The sequence below is a fragment of the Stigmatopora argus genome, chromosome 8, assembly GCF_051989625.1.
Source record: "Stigmatopora argus isolate UIUO_Sarg chromosome 8, RoL_Sarg_1.0, whole genome shotgun sequence".
NCBI lineage: Eukaryota > Metazoa > Chordata > Actinopteri > Syngnathiformes > Syngnathidae > Stigmatopora > Stigmatopora argus.
The window spans coordinates 4,353,832-4,368,826 of record NC_135394.1 but is presented as its reverse complement, the minus strand read 5'-3'; the positions used below and the strand labels follow the sequence as shown (position 1 = coordinate 4,368,826).

The following is a 14,995-nucleotide window of genomic DNA, read 5'->3' as shown; positions in this document are numbered from 1 at the left end:
CCTGAAGTCTTTTTAAAAGACAGTTTTACTCCAGGTTATGTTAGTAAAATGCTGTAATTAGCCTTGTACCTTAATAGACCATAACCCTGTCTGCGGGTCCTTGATGTTGATAACTTTAGCTGAGTTGGGAATGTGCAATAGTTCAGTCAGTCCATCATTCTTCCCCATAATCCTTCCTGGAGGAAAAACATAAACACGGGTTGATTATTTGTCCCTTTCACATACCATTCACATACCAGCAACATAAGTAAATTCATTTTCAAAACCTACTCACATTTGGACAAATAGTGCATTATTAGTTGTAATTTGGCATCTTAAGCAATTCTACTCCAGAAATGAAAAATCCTAGGCATTTCATTGGAATGTATGTAACAGTTATCATACCCTGGGGGTTTATAATCTGGATGTCTGGTGAGGGACCACTGAGGGAAACAGTGACTTCCTTAAGACTGGGGTCAAAGGGGATCTGCCAGGTGTTGCTGACCCCATTGATGTGGTCAGTCGACAACAGGTGGACTTTAGAGGACTGTACAGCCTCCTCCACCCATTTCAGGACCTGTGACATAAATAATAATGGGAATATTTTTAAAAAGTCTCTACAAAGTGATGACCATAAATAAATATTGTGAGATTGATTAACTATGATAAATTAACTTGAATGATAAAGTATGTGGGCCATACTTCTATGTCTAGGTAAACTGAAATTAAAGGACAAAATGACAACTGATCCGTCAGCTGGGGTGTTTAAATCTCTGTTATGTTGAAATGTTCATGATGAAACAAGGTTCAGAGTGTTTGAAATAAGCCAATGAGATCCAATTGAAACATTTGCATAAATACAAATTCAAACAATTTATTCCACATATGCGACAGTTTTTTTCAATATTTGTCAATTTGTACATCCCAAATAACCACCCAAAGAAAATGAAGTGAGTTAAAATAGTTTTTCTGTTAACATTTACTATAACCAAAAGTAATTTGTTAACTAACACTAGAAACTATTTTGCAGTTTCACGTGAGACATGTAGAGTGGTTATAAAATAAATTTCCCTTTTTAACCATAATACTGTTTATATCACTGTGGCCATGACATTTCTTTGTAAATGAAAATATGTATCTCATTAAGCAGATAACTTTAAACTTGCACATCAAAGTTCAGACGAGTGCAAAAATGCACCACTAGATTTCTGTCTAGTAACACTCTTACCTCATTGACCTGTTTCTTGTCTAGATGGAAAACCTGGCCAGAACTGGTAGAGGCAATTTCCTCGTAAACTTTGTAGCCGATGTGAGTCCTGTCGTCGCAGTCCCCTGTCAAAACAAACACAACCTACATACACGAGATAGGAGTTAATATTTTAAATGAGAAAATTATATCTATTTTGATGAATAAGAAACAAACCTGGGATTGTTTCTGTTGAATGAGTTGAAGCACATCATAGGTGAGTTTGTAATCTTTGGAGCGGGCATCCGTAAAGACGTAGATGAAGGATCCAGGTACTGAGATCTCCAGGGCAATTTTAATAGCACCAATGCTCATCTCTGGACAGTCACCACCACCCTGCCAAAGACAAGGGTACATTGTTAGTTCCTTTCACATTTACATTCAGAAAACGAGTTCCATTATTTAAACTTACCAGTCAGAATTTAGATATACTGTGAACCAAAAATACAAAGGTACAACTTGTGTTGGCACCCAAAATAAATCGTTGTTTTGGTCATTTCAAAACTGCAATATCTTTATTCACTATTTCTATAAAAAAGGATACATCTTCAGTCTTATTGTTCTCATCTCATCTCATTTTCTGAACCGCTTTATCGTCACTAGGGTTGCGGGGGGTGCTGGAGCCCATCCCACCTGATTTCAGGCCAGAGGCGGGGGACACCCCGGATCGGTGGCCAGCCGATCGCAGGGCACAAGGAGATGGACAACCATGCACGCTCACACTCATACCTAGGGGCAATTTAGAGTGTCCAATCAGTCTACCATGCATGTTTTTGGAATGTGGGAGGAAACCAGAGTACCCGGAGGAAACTTATGCAGACCCAGGGAGAACATGCAAACTCCACACAGGTGGACGTGACCTGGATTTGAACCCAGGACCCCAGAGCAGTGAGACCGACGCGCTAACCACTTGCACCACTGGCCCCCAGTCTTACTGTTATATATAGGTATAAGTATATATAAGTGCTACAGAAAGAAATTTTCAGTCAATAAAAATATAAAAGCTGCAATCGGGTAATTATAATGTATACAATCTTTCCATTAATAAGAAACCCGCCAAAATTCTCTCAGTGCTTTTCAGAAGCGGTCGCCACTCATGTTATCACATTCAAAAGGCGCTTGAGCTGTATAGATTTTTGTATGCGCCAATAACAGTGGCGTCGATACGGTAGTTTTTTCCGTGCCCTTTTATGGTGTCAATTTGCGCACACACAAACCAAACATTCTCTCTATGCAATTGAAGATTTCTAATAAATAAACAGCATAAATTACTAGACTTCTAGGCTCTTGCCGAGCTAAAAGTTGATGGGCGATCGTCACATAACTGTGTAATACAGTGCAAAAACAAACAAAGCTATGTAGATTAGAAAACGCATGTGATTGCCTTTCTGGGCTGTTATTCTTTGGTCAATATCTGTGTGTGGATGACTGTTAGGGTCAAAGAGGAACTTCCTCTACAGAATTCCAGGCATACGACAGTCCTTTGACTGCTTTTGGACTCTGACATCTCCTCAATGGCTCAAAATATAACTCATCGATTGGCATACTCAAATTACAGTTGCAACATTTTAAAATTCCTGATTTGTCAACGTCATAAGTTTGTTTCATTATATTTTGCAAGAAACAACTTTGGATTAGGGGTGAGGAGGACAAATACAACCGCTAGTAAAGCCAGCAGGAAGTAAGAGGAAATTGGATTGTGGCCATGCACCACGCGACACACCACAAACCCAAAAGTTATGCCAACATTGCTCAGTCAATAAGCAAATGCTTTGTTCTTCTTTCCTATGTCTTCGTTACCATTTAGTCAATGAGAGTTCCAAGTTTCATTTTTAGCATTGTGCACACTAGAAAATAATAGCAGATTAGGAAGGACTGGGTCAAGGCTGATAAAATCTGTGGACCTACTTCCTATTGCAACAATCTATAGCAATTCCACTTACAAAAACAACCCCAAAGAAGTCACTTTAATGTCTTTGTGAGGGCAAAGCAACAGACTGACTGACAAGGCTTCATTGTCCTAATCTAATAAATATACCAGCATGAGTTTGCGAGCAATCAAAACTGCTATAAAACTGATGCATGCTCAACCCACCTGAACATAAAGCTCCCTCAGCTCATACTGGAATTTCTTTGGGTCTGTTGTGATTGTTACAGGTCCGATTTCTGCAATGAAAAATAAAGTCTGGATTAGAGGGTGTACAAGAAATAGAATTACATTCCTTTGACACTCATTCATTCATTTATATTCTGAACCGCTTCTCCTCACAAGGGTCGCGGAGGGTGCTGGAGCCGGTACTCGGTCGTTTGGTCGCCGGTCTTTTGGTCGCCCGGAAGGTTATTGATAATTACCATTTAAATCGTTGCTCAAATTCCCTAAATACAAACTGTGAATTATTATTTAGTCATACTTAATGCCCTATTAATTATTAGGCTAAAGATAAGCTCCAAATGTCCCATACTTTTATTGTGTTTTGTTGGAGAACTTGTTAAGACCCTGACTGACGTCCCTTCCTATGGGGACAACTCATGTACATACAAACTCTTATACACTCACACGTCCGCCCAGTGAAACTGCTCAGGGCCATTGTTGGCTTTTATTGATGCGTAGACCGTGTTGTTTTACCTTGTTTTGTCGCTGTTTTTTTGGTCGCCGGTCTTTTGGTCGCCCGTTGTTTGGGTCCGGGCAACCAAAAGACGGCGACCAAAAGACCGGCGACCAAAAGACCGGCGACCAAAAGACCGGCGACCAAAAGACCGGCGACCAAAAGACCGGCGACCAAAAGACCGGCGACCAAAAGACCGGCGACCAAACGACCGCACACGGCTGGAGCCTATCCCATCTGAATTGGTGGCCAGCCAATCGCAGGGTACGAGGACACGGACAACCATACACACTCATACCTAGGGGTGTTCAACCAGACTACCACGCATGCTTTTGGAATGTGGGAGGTACCCGGAGAAAACCCACGCAAGCCTGGGGAGAACATGCAAACACAGTGAGGACTGACCTGGGATCAAACCCACGACCCCAGAAATGTGAGTCCAATGCGCTTACCATTCGCACAGTGATCCACCTATTCTTTTGACAAACTGTTTTTTTTTTTTAAAGTCCATGCCAAAAATTATCAATGACTTTTCTCAATACAGGACATATCTAAATATCAATGACTTTTGTGAACATAGTTTTCTCATGTGGTATAGATCTAATTGATTACATTTATATGACGCATATCAACCATGCATGACAACATGCCTTACAGGAGAACCCTGACTACAAAATTGGCAGAGAAAAAGGAAAGGAAATACAGAAGATTTAATGCTGTCTTTAAGATGACAAAGAACACATAATTGGCATTAACAAGATTAGGTGAATGAAGTCAGAGTGAAAAAATGCTGGAAGGATTTTTAAGAACAACCGGACGGAAAGAAATGTCCAGCGCAGATCAAACAAACAGAAATGAACTTGTATATCTCTTCCTTTTGTCTGAGTTTGCTGGTAATCAGAAGTGACACAAGTGAGTTAATAAGCAAAGCATCAAAGCTTTGGTATTCTTACGGCATCCTTCTGTAATGCCATGAATGCTGTCTACATCTGCACATCACGTGCAGGAATAAACAAACACTCAAGTAAAAATCTAATGAGGTGGACTGAAATGTCCAATTAGAATCTCGTTTTCACCTCCAAGTTACATTTAGAGTGAAGTTCAAGGCCAACTTTGCAAGAATGTAGTGGGTCTGAAAATGTACAAAAAATTCCTCTGACAAAGCAGTAAACATTTCAAATGCAAAGAATTGAATATTTAACATGAGTAAATTTAAGCCTTTTGAAACTTTTTAAAATAAAAAAATATTAAAATAAAACGAATACATCAAAATTTGGCAGCAGCACCATTGACAAAGTAGACTACCCTACATATAGTTTTTTTTATTTATTTTTTAAGAAATTGTTCTTATTATAAGTTCAGAAATGTATCATCCAGATAGAAAGTCATTTGTAGTGATACAATGTTTCAGTGCGAGAAAGGACAATCAGTATCTTTAAAATATTTTGCACCCTTATTCACAACAAGTAGCTGTTACAGCACTTAAAAGGCAACAGAGGTTATAAACACATGTTTACTGTCATACTGCTGACTCAGGGTAAAATATGCCAGAACAAGAATAGCTGTCAGTGACCATCAGCTATAGGCTGTAATTCATTCCATTGGATCCACTGGGAGAACACATGCATTGCACACTACCATACCTGTAAACCCCATATTTTGTTGTACTTTTACAAATAGGTTTATATTCTTATCTAAAACTCATGTGCTATTGCATAATTAAAAAATCTTGAATTATATCATTGAGGAAAAACTGGAACTGTTAACCCCAACTTTTCCTTACATACAGTAGTATACCCTAAATCTAGGGTCCTTTCACTACAACACAATGCTAGACAGTGGTCTCATAACTAATGATTTAATGACTTTTACCCTTCAGTGACCGAGATGACACCAGGTTTTCATTTGAAACTACCATAAACTGACGTGGATAAGGACCACCATGTGTCTGTTTATTATAGCCCAACTTTACTTAATCCAACATAAATATCACTGATGGCCTTGATCCCACACTAGCATTTTAGTTGAAGAGATCAAAAAACAAAGTGATGATAACTGAGAAACCAACAGTGCACTTTAGCTAGGTTACTGCAGTTGAAGAAAAAACACTTTTGTGTGTACATTTATGACAATTGTGACAATTGTGGCTCTCACACTGATAGTGAAGTGGTACATTATTGGTCAGTGAAGGTTCCAAGAACACATAGGTCAAAAAGGGAATCTTTTGTATAAAATAAAGGCGCCCGGTGAAAGAGTGGTTAGCGCGTCGGCTTCACAGTTTTGGGGTCGAGGGTTCGACAATTGACCATTGACTATAATGGCCATTCAACCAAGGACTTCAACGCCATGATATGAGTATGATCCACACATATTGAGCAAACATCTGGACAACGTTATCATGATCTACTTCTACTTTGATTGGATCTAAAAGCACATGAGGAAACTACAGAATTTATTTAACAACCCTTCTAATTTTAATCAATGTCATCATTCTCGCAATACTTTGATGACTTCTGTGTTCATTAAAAGCTTCCTTTGTGCATAACTACGCAGTTTTGATGAATTCTACATGACTCGTCTTGGACAACATGAATATACAGTAGACTCCTCCCTCAAGTTCCTCCTAAAATAAAAATGAGTTCATATCAATAATCACTGAAGAACTCAAAGGCACAGATAAGCAAAGGAAATGTATACTAATACATCTCATTACACCAGTAAATGATAACGTTTATGACCCTTTTGTTGTGATTTACTGTTCTTCAACACAAATGTGTTTTCTAACCAATTCATATTGGCAAAAAGATACGACATATGCTCATTTCATGAACTTGCTGACACCAAGGGGTTGAGGATCCAAAATGACGAGCTTGGCTCCCAGTATTTGGATTATTAAACCTCTAAACGCTTTCTAACTTAAGGGTCACTATAAAACATAAAAGTTTCGTGAGTATGCCTGAGCTATGCTAGGGCATAACTGTATGAATCATTTAATTTCTTTAATTGGCCAAATTGTTTCATTTAAGTGGTCTCTGCACTTAGTGGCAACATGTAACCACAAATCTGCTAACATCATGACTGAGGAGTTTATAACGAGTGCATTCAACACTGACTAAGCGTAAAATGGTATTAAGTGTCTAGTTTGTTTTAAAAGGCAAAGTATAATTAAATTATGCACGCGAAGACAAATAAACGTAAGATTAGCACAAAAGACCACACACAGACATACTCATTAGAGATTTCCAGATTGTAGTCCAGATCTTACCAAAGTGACTTTGGAACAAGTTAAAAATAAGAAGATAATGTACAGGAATAGTCTTGCATGTTCATTACCATTATCTGTATTAGTAAAATAGTAAAGAATGGATATATACTTGCATGTAAGAAACTCTGTGCATGCACTTTGGATATTTACAGGGAAAAAAATTGGGAATGAATAGATGTAGGACTACAAAAATGTGCAAATGTGACATAGTAAATGCACATGCTGTTCTAGCAAACAGTGATGAAAGGTTGTGTCTCCCACTCAGCCATGGAGCAGTGACTTCAAGATACATGACTTTTCACTGAAGCATGAAACAGGGGTCATGGACAGGCTGACCTACACCCCTGGACCATTGAACCCCTTTGGCACGTCTGTATTATAAAGCATATTATAAAGCAGGGGTGTCAGACTCGGGTTGGTTCACGGGCCGCGTTACTGGCAACTCGATTTCATGTGGGCAGAACCATTTTAGAAAGAATATTTAGATTTTTTTAAATAGATGGATTAAAAGAACTGGATTAAAAGCCCTGAATATTCAGTTTTTATAGATCTAAAACAATGTTTATTTTAGCTTTTTAAATATATTTTTAGATTTTACAAAATGATTTTTGAACTAAAAACACAGAAGAAATTGATTAAAAAATTACAATTATTGATTTAACAGGGGGAAAATCAGGATATTTAATATACATCTCTACTCTTCATTTTAATTTGATCCTAAAACAGAAAGTCGGCACTCATGATTTACTTTCCCGGGCCACACAAAATGATGCGGCGGGCCAGTTTTGGCCCCCGGGCCGCCACTTTGACACGTGTTATAAAGCATCAACATCACACAGTTGGAGATGTGGCACAAAATGACCCAAGTGAAAGAAGTGTTTCCAACTACACCTGTAAGGCAGATGTATAAGATATTGAATAAGACTGACATAATATTTCAATTGCGAAAAGCAACAATACGTAGATCTAAAAATGTTTCCTTAGTGAAAATGTGGAATTGGTAAATAAAGAAGTTTTTTTATAGGTTAAAGTTTTAAGGCTGATGCACAGAACATTACCGTGGGTAATAAAATGCTGACTTGGAAATCCACATAATTGTGCTTAACTGTAGCTGGCAAGGGACCATGGTGTGCTTTGGGGGGATTTATAGCAGACGTGGTGGAGGGTCACCCTATGACAAATTGACTGAGTGGCTGGTTAGTCTGTGGACACATGGTAAGAGTTACACAGCAGTCAGGTAAACATGTGTGGCCCCAAGGCAAGACATGTCTCAAACAAATCAATTAACATAGTCATTGGTTCAAGGTCAATTGAATTCTGACATCTAATGAAATGTCAACAAACATTTCATGGTAAGTTACAGATCCCAAAAATAGAATTGCGCTGCATTCTCTCTTTCAAAGGAATGGTTTGAATTTCTTAAGCAGACAACGTATTTCGAGCTGAAGGGTTGTCGAGTCGCACTAAGCCTTACAAATAGAGTACTGTGTTCTTTCAATGAAAAGTATTTCCATTTGTTGTACTATACGACAATACTTAGAGCCTTGTCGGCTTGTTCGGCGCAAGGGCTCGTTCCCCCAGTTTGATTCTGGGTCATCAAGTTTTGAACACCAGCCCATAGAAGTTTAACGGACTAAATACCACAAAATATAAACGTATATACTGCATTTATATTTAAATTAACTACAAAAACAAATTTTAAAAAAATGTGTAGGTAAGTATGTATTACGCACCACTTTGGATTTGATTAGAGCTTATTATTGACCACAGATTTGATACAAAGACTTAACTGTTGCCTCTTTTCCACGTGTTGCAAGACTGAGGCCAACCCCATTATTTGGATCTTCTAGATTATTCATTCATCCATTCATTTCCTGAATCATTTATCCTCACAAGGGTCGCCCTGAATCAGTGGCCAGCCAATCAGAGGGCACAAGGAGACGGACAACCAATCACACTCATACTCATTCCGAGGGTCAATTTAGAGTGTCCAAGTAGTCTACCATGCAAGTTTTTGGAATGTGGGAAGAAACCAGAGTATTCAGAGAAAACCGAGATAGGCTCAGGGACAACATGCAAACTCCACACAGGAGGACCGACCTGGATTTGAACCCAGGACCTGAGAACTATGAGGCCGAAGCACTGACCAGTCAACCGCCAGTCTGCCCATGTTCTAGATTAATGTCAATAACTTAATATGAGACAATGAATCAACATTTCACTTCTTATTTCGGGCGCTATTACAGAGAGAAAGAACATCTTACCGTAATCAGACCTGTTTTACTTACGGCCATTCTTAATTTTGTTGCTGTTCATTGTTCAATCATGCCTTCTGATGCCTTTAAGAGACACTGGCAGGTAGGCAAATAGCTTGGGATACCTTGGGCTTTTTGCCTAACGGTTACCGTACTCTCCTGCTGTGCTGGCCACACTGTGCAGCAAAGGGTTCGAGTCCTGACCTGGTAAAAAGGGCAAATCATGTCACCAGTGGCAGACTGGTTACACCTGCAGGCCTTGGGTATTTGATGGCTTCTTAAATAGTAGGGGGAAAGCCATTGAGCACAAATTACAAAGCTAACTAGAGTCAAAGGCTATTGTGTTAAGAATGCCTAAAGCAGGGGTGGCCAAACCGGTCCTCTAGGGCCACTGTGGGTGCGGGTTTTTGTTCTAACCAATCCAGCACAGACACTTTGCCCAATGAGATTTCTGCAGAAAACAAGAAGCACCTGACTGCAATCCACTGATTGCACTTGTAGGACACCAGATTGGTGAAAAGGCGTCCTCTTAATGGGTTGGAATGAAACCCTGCACCCACTGGGGCCCTTTGTGGAATAGTTTGGACATCCCTGGCCTAAAGTGAGGTTGCTCCAATCCTCAAAATGTAAGCCAATTCAATTATGGTGTTCAAGATTGAATACACAGATTCTAATTAGCCACATTTATCTTTTCTCTTAACGACCCTCTTCAATCTTTTGACATTCCTGTCTAATAGCATCATTCACTAAGTCCTGCCAAAAGCAGGCTCCTTGTAATCTTACAGAAGGTGGGGCACTTCAGACAGAAACGCCTGCTCTAAAATGAAGAGCACAAAGGTACAAGAGGATAATGGAACATGAACACCAACAAAGGGAAGTCTGAGATGAGCATCTTTGATGTACATACTAAACCATCAAATTATTGTTCCACATGTCAAGCTTTCATAGTCCTCAAACTCCCAATTGTGGCATTTATTGTCATTTATCCAGCTGAAATGCTCGGATAAACTGTACAACCAATCATTGAAATCTTGTGGAATGGGATAATGGATTTTGTGTGGCATTTATATGAAGGCTTTTCTTAGCAGTTTTAGGTGAAGTTTTAGAATATATAAATAAAAGGTCAATTGATTCAACATCATAATCAGTTTCTAAATTTTGGCCGCAGTATTGTTTTTTTGGACTACAAATCACACTTTTGTTAATATTTGGCTGGACCTGCTATGTACTAGCGTGATTCATCTATGTATCTTGTTCTATGTTGTCTTTTATAGTTTTTTTTTCCTCTTCATTGTGTATGCGTTTGTTAGTGAGACTTATAGTCCAAAAAATACGGTGCACACTATTACATTTGTGAATGTAATATGCATATATGAGTATTTACTCCATCCAGTGGACACATAAGTGGGCAAAAGGCACCTCACAAAGAATTGACTTTATTGATGGGGCAGGCAAAATAATTTCATGGAATAAAAGCTAGTTAAAGGGCATTTTGAGTTTTAAGGGATCTATGTCCTGGGAGGACTTGAAACAAAACCAGAAAAAGAGGTTTAAAATGTTAAAAGATAATCGAGAAAAGTGTGCAACACTCTGCCAATTACCCAAGAGTACATGTGCAGAAATTGCAAATAGTTTGCAAATTGCCGACTTGAGATCAATCAGAATAAAAAGAAAGCACAAATGCGTAAAAGTAAGAAATTTGCACTCTATTTTTTTAAGTAATGAGGGAATGAAACAAAAATAGGCATTATCCAACAAATTCATTTGAGTGTGTTGTTTGAAATGGATGAGAAGGCGCCTCAGTAAAACAACCTGTGAAGTATCGTTTTGCTTTCTTTCTCTGCAGGATAGAAAGGTCAGGGGGATTGTGGGGGTTTCCTGGCTGAACCAAATATCCACGCATCCTCTTGACACTCGCTTGACACACACACACACACACACACACACACACACACACAAGCACACAACAGCGAGCGAGCGAGTGTAACACAAACACACACTTGAATTTTTACTCTGTCACAGATCTGGACCTGGATTTAAAGGAAGCCAAATCAAACAGGAGGGGACTGTTTTATCATACTGGGTCAGCAGGGAAAGGCATCTAAATCTAACAAACAGTTTCAAATAATAAAAAAAGATTATTTGGGGGAAAGCTAAATGAAAATATATGGTTGAGGAAGGACAACACGAGACCAGGGAAGAACATTTGGCAAAATGTTCTGCTACTTTGGCTTGCAGTATGCTGTGCTGTTCATCCTTCGGTTCCCTGAAGGTTTTGGGAACACATTCACATGGCCTCGTAAAAGCTTGAAGAAAGTTAGAAACGTCATATGGTAGTCAAACACGACAAAAACAATAGAGCAGTCGTGTGATTACAATGTTCCGAGTGAAGGTAATAGTTGCTTAAAATTAAGCCTTATTGTACAACTGTTGCTTCTTTTTATTATCTGCTAATAATCTAACTATTTTTGCCTTTCCCCACAGTCATGAAATAATTAATTCATCATTTGTGTACACTGCAGATTGTTTCTCCTAAAAGCTCATGATTCTGGTCAACACAGCTGCCCACCTAAATAAATAATTGCAGAAATGAATGTTCAAAAAAAAAGTCTGCGACATGAGGAAATTTAGCTGAGGAAAACAAACATCTGGAATGGCAATCCCTTTTTTCACTGCACAATGTTATAATCTTCCAGATCTCTTTTCTGCAAAAAACATTAAAACTAAAGTCATGTCTTCCATGAAATATTTCATTTGATTTGAAGACATATCGTTGAACGTCATTTGAACAATTTAAAAAAAAATAGTAACTCAGTAACCTTTGGTTGGCTGGCGACCAATCTAGGGTGTTTGTCTGAAGTCAGCTGGGATGGGCTCCAGTAGCCCTCACAACCCTTGCGAGCATGTGTGGTATGGATGATAAATGGATGAATATATACGTATGTATTTAAACATTCATTCAATTTTCGTACCGGTTATCCTCGCAAAGTTAGCCTATCCCAGCTAACTACGGGCATCAGGCGGAGGACACACCCTGAATTGGTGGCCCGCCAATTGCAGGGCGCAAGGAGATGGACAACCAACCATTCACGCTTACACTCATACCTAGCAAAAATTGTCCAACCAGCCTACTATGCATGTTTTTGATATGTAGGAAGAAACCAGAGTACCCGGAGAAAACCCACACAAGCCCATGGAGAACATAAAAACTCCACACAAGAAGGTCTGGGCCTGGGTTTGAACCCTTGATCTAAAAAATGTGAGGCCCACACGCTAACCACTCGTACACTCATCCACTGGGGCGCTCTACGTAAACATTGTATTTATACATATATTTTGCCCTCAGCTTTTTCTTTCGTATTCGGTTTTGCACAATAATTTTCATATAGTTGCTTTAGTAGTAGTAGTAGTAGTAGTAGTAGTAGTAGTAGTAGTAGTAGTAGTAGTAGTAGTACTATACATATACAGTATGTTTTAGAGAGAGAGAGAGAGACTGAATACAAATATGACTGCTCATCTCATCTCATTTTCTGAACCGCTTCATCCTCACTAGGGTTGCAGGGGGTGCTGGAGCCCATCCCAGTTGACTTCGGGCGAGAGGCAGGGAACACCCGGAATTGGGGGCCAGCCAATCGCAGGGCACAAGGAGACAAACAACCATTAACGCTCACACTCATACCTAGGGGCAATTTAGAGTATCCAATCAGCCTACCATGCATGTCTTTGGAATGTGGGAGGAAACCGGAGTACCCAGAGAAAACCCACACAGGCCGGGGGAGAACATGCAGACACCACACAGGTGGACCAACCTGGATTTGAACACAGGTCCCCCACTCAGAAGTCGACGCACTAACCACTCACCTACCGCGCCGCCTTGTAAACATTGTATTTATACATATATTTTGCCCTCAGTTTTTCCTTCCTATTCGGTTTTGCCCAAGAAATTGCATATAGTTGCTTCTGTAGTAGTAGTAGTATTTACTATACAGTATGTTTTAGAGCACATGTGTCAAAGTGTCGGCCCGGGGGCCAAATCTGGCCCGCCGCATCATTTTGTGTGGCCCGGGAAAGTACTAAATAACTGTTTTAGGATCAAATTAAAATGAAGAGTATAGATGTATATTAAATTTCCTGATTTTCTCCCTTTTAAATCAATAATTGTATTTTTTTAATCATTTTTTTCTGTTTTTAGTTCAAAAACCATTTTGTAAAATCTAAAAATATATTTTAAAAAAGCTAAAATAAACATTGTTTTAGATCTATAAAAAAATGGAATATTCAGGGCTTATAATCCATTTATAAAAAATAAATCTAAATATTATATCTAAAATGGTCCGGCCCACGTGAAATCAAGTTGACGTTAAAGCGGCCTGCAAACCAACCCAAGTCTGACACCCTTGTTTTAGAGAGAGAGACTGACTACAAATATGACAAATGTATGAAAAATCAAAAGCTGATGGTCATTGTCCTATTAGTATACCAAAGCCGACCATATGCTGAGGACAAAAACTAGGATGGCAAGCACAATAAACAAATACCCAAACAGCTTTCCATATATACGTATACTCAAATCCCAAATAAAAGCTGTTGCATAATTTTAACAGATTACTACATGTATACTAGTAGTCAAGAGCTGCTCATTCAGAATGATAGAACAGCCTTCGGTGATGAAAATGGTCAATATATATGTTGCGAAGCTGGGACGATGCTAATAATAGTGACCACCAGGTTGAACATCTGGAAGAGGAAGCAACTCAGTGGGCGGACTGTGAGTAAACTAATAGATTTCTCACTTATCGCTATCCAAATATTCAAGTCCTTCACTTTAATTTAACAAGGCAGAAAGAAATGGAGCATAATCAGACCTGGGTCGTGAAAGGGGACCAGAGCGAAGTTGTAAAGCGGTCGATTCGGTCTACTCAGGGATGTCTCCAGAATCTTGGACGCCCCCTCAATAACTTGGACCAGGTCGTCGTACATGGAGCCGGTCACGTCAAAGACGAATGCGAGCGTGGATGCGCCCTCCGGGATGTCCTCTCCTCCTGCGGCTTTGGGGTCTGCGTCCTGCCCGAATGACAGCACCGCTGAAAGGGCAAAGATGAACCACCCGAACCCGGTGCCCATCTCAGATCGGAAAATATCTTCTCGTTAATAATAAAAATAAAAAATAAAAACACTGTCAATCTTGACAAACAGGACCAAACATTGAGTTTTTGAAAAGACCTGTTCAAAATAGGACCCCCAAAAAGGGCATTGACACACCTCCGTGTCTTTTTTACGCAGTGACTTTCGGGGTCATTGATCGACCTGAATATTGGACGTCTGTACCCAGTAGGCTCTTTGTGCGTCGTCCGTGGTGAGGGAAGTGTGTAGAGTCAGTGGTCCCTGTTGAAGTCTTTCAAAGACCACCCCCCTCTCTCTCTCGCTCTCTCTCTCTCGCTCTTTCCCAGATGAGCACCGCGCCTCCTTAAAAGTTGAAACAACACAAGTCACATCATTTGTCACGTTTTTACCACTTGATATAATTCAATGTTCCACACAAAGAGTTCAAAGTTAAGTCATTCGAGCTGTTCTATGATTTGAATCAAGCATGATGTTGAAGTAGAAGCACTCATACTTCTAAAGTACTTTAAGCAGTACTTGT

General features: G+C 39.5%; 1 protein-coding gene across 1 annotated transcript in view; it reads right to left on the bottom strand.

Moving 5' to 3' along the window:
• Positions 1-14,794, bottom strand: part of hmcn1 (hemicentin 1) — an 82,953-nt gene extending 68,159 nt beyond the window's left edge. The window contains exons 1-6 of the mRNA XM_077607864.1: positions 14,217-14,794; positions 3,321-3,391; positions 1,403-1,561; positions 1,208-1,330; positions 385-556; positions 70-176 (exon numbers count right to left, since the gene is read on the bottom strand). Of these exons, the coding sequence (XP_077463990.1) occupies positions 70-176; positions 385-556; positions 1,208-1,330; positions 1,403-1,561; positions 3,321-3,391; positions 14,217-14,475 (891 nt within the window). The 5' untranslated portion in view covers positions 14,476-14,794. The remainder of the gene's footprint in view (positions 1-69; positions 177-384; positions 557-1,207; positions 1,331-1,402; positions 1,562-3,320; positions 3,392-14,216) is intronic.
• Positions 14,795-14,995: the final 201 nt, after the last annotated feature.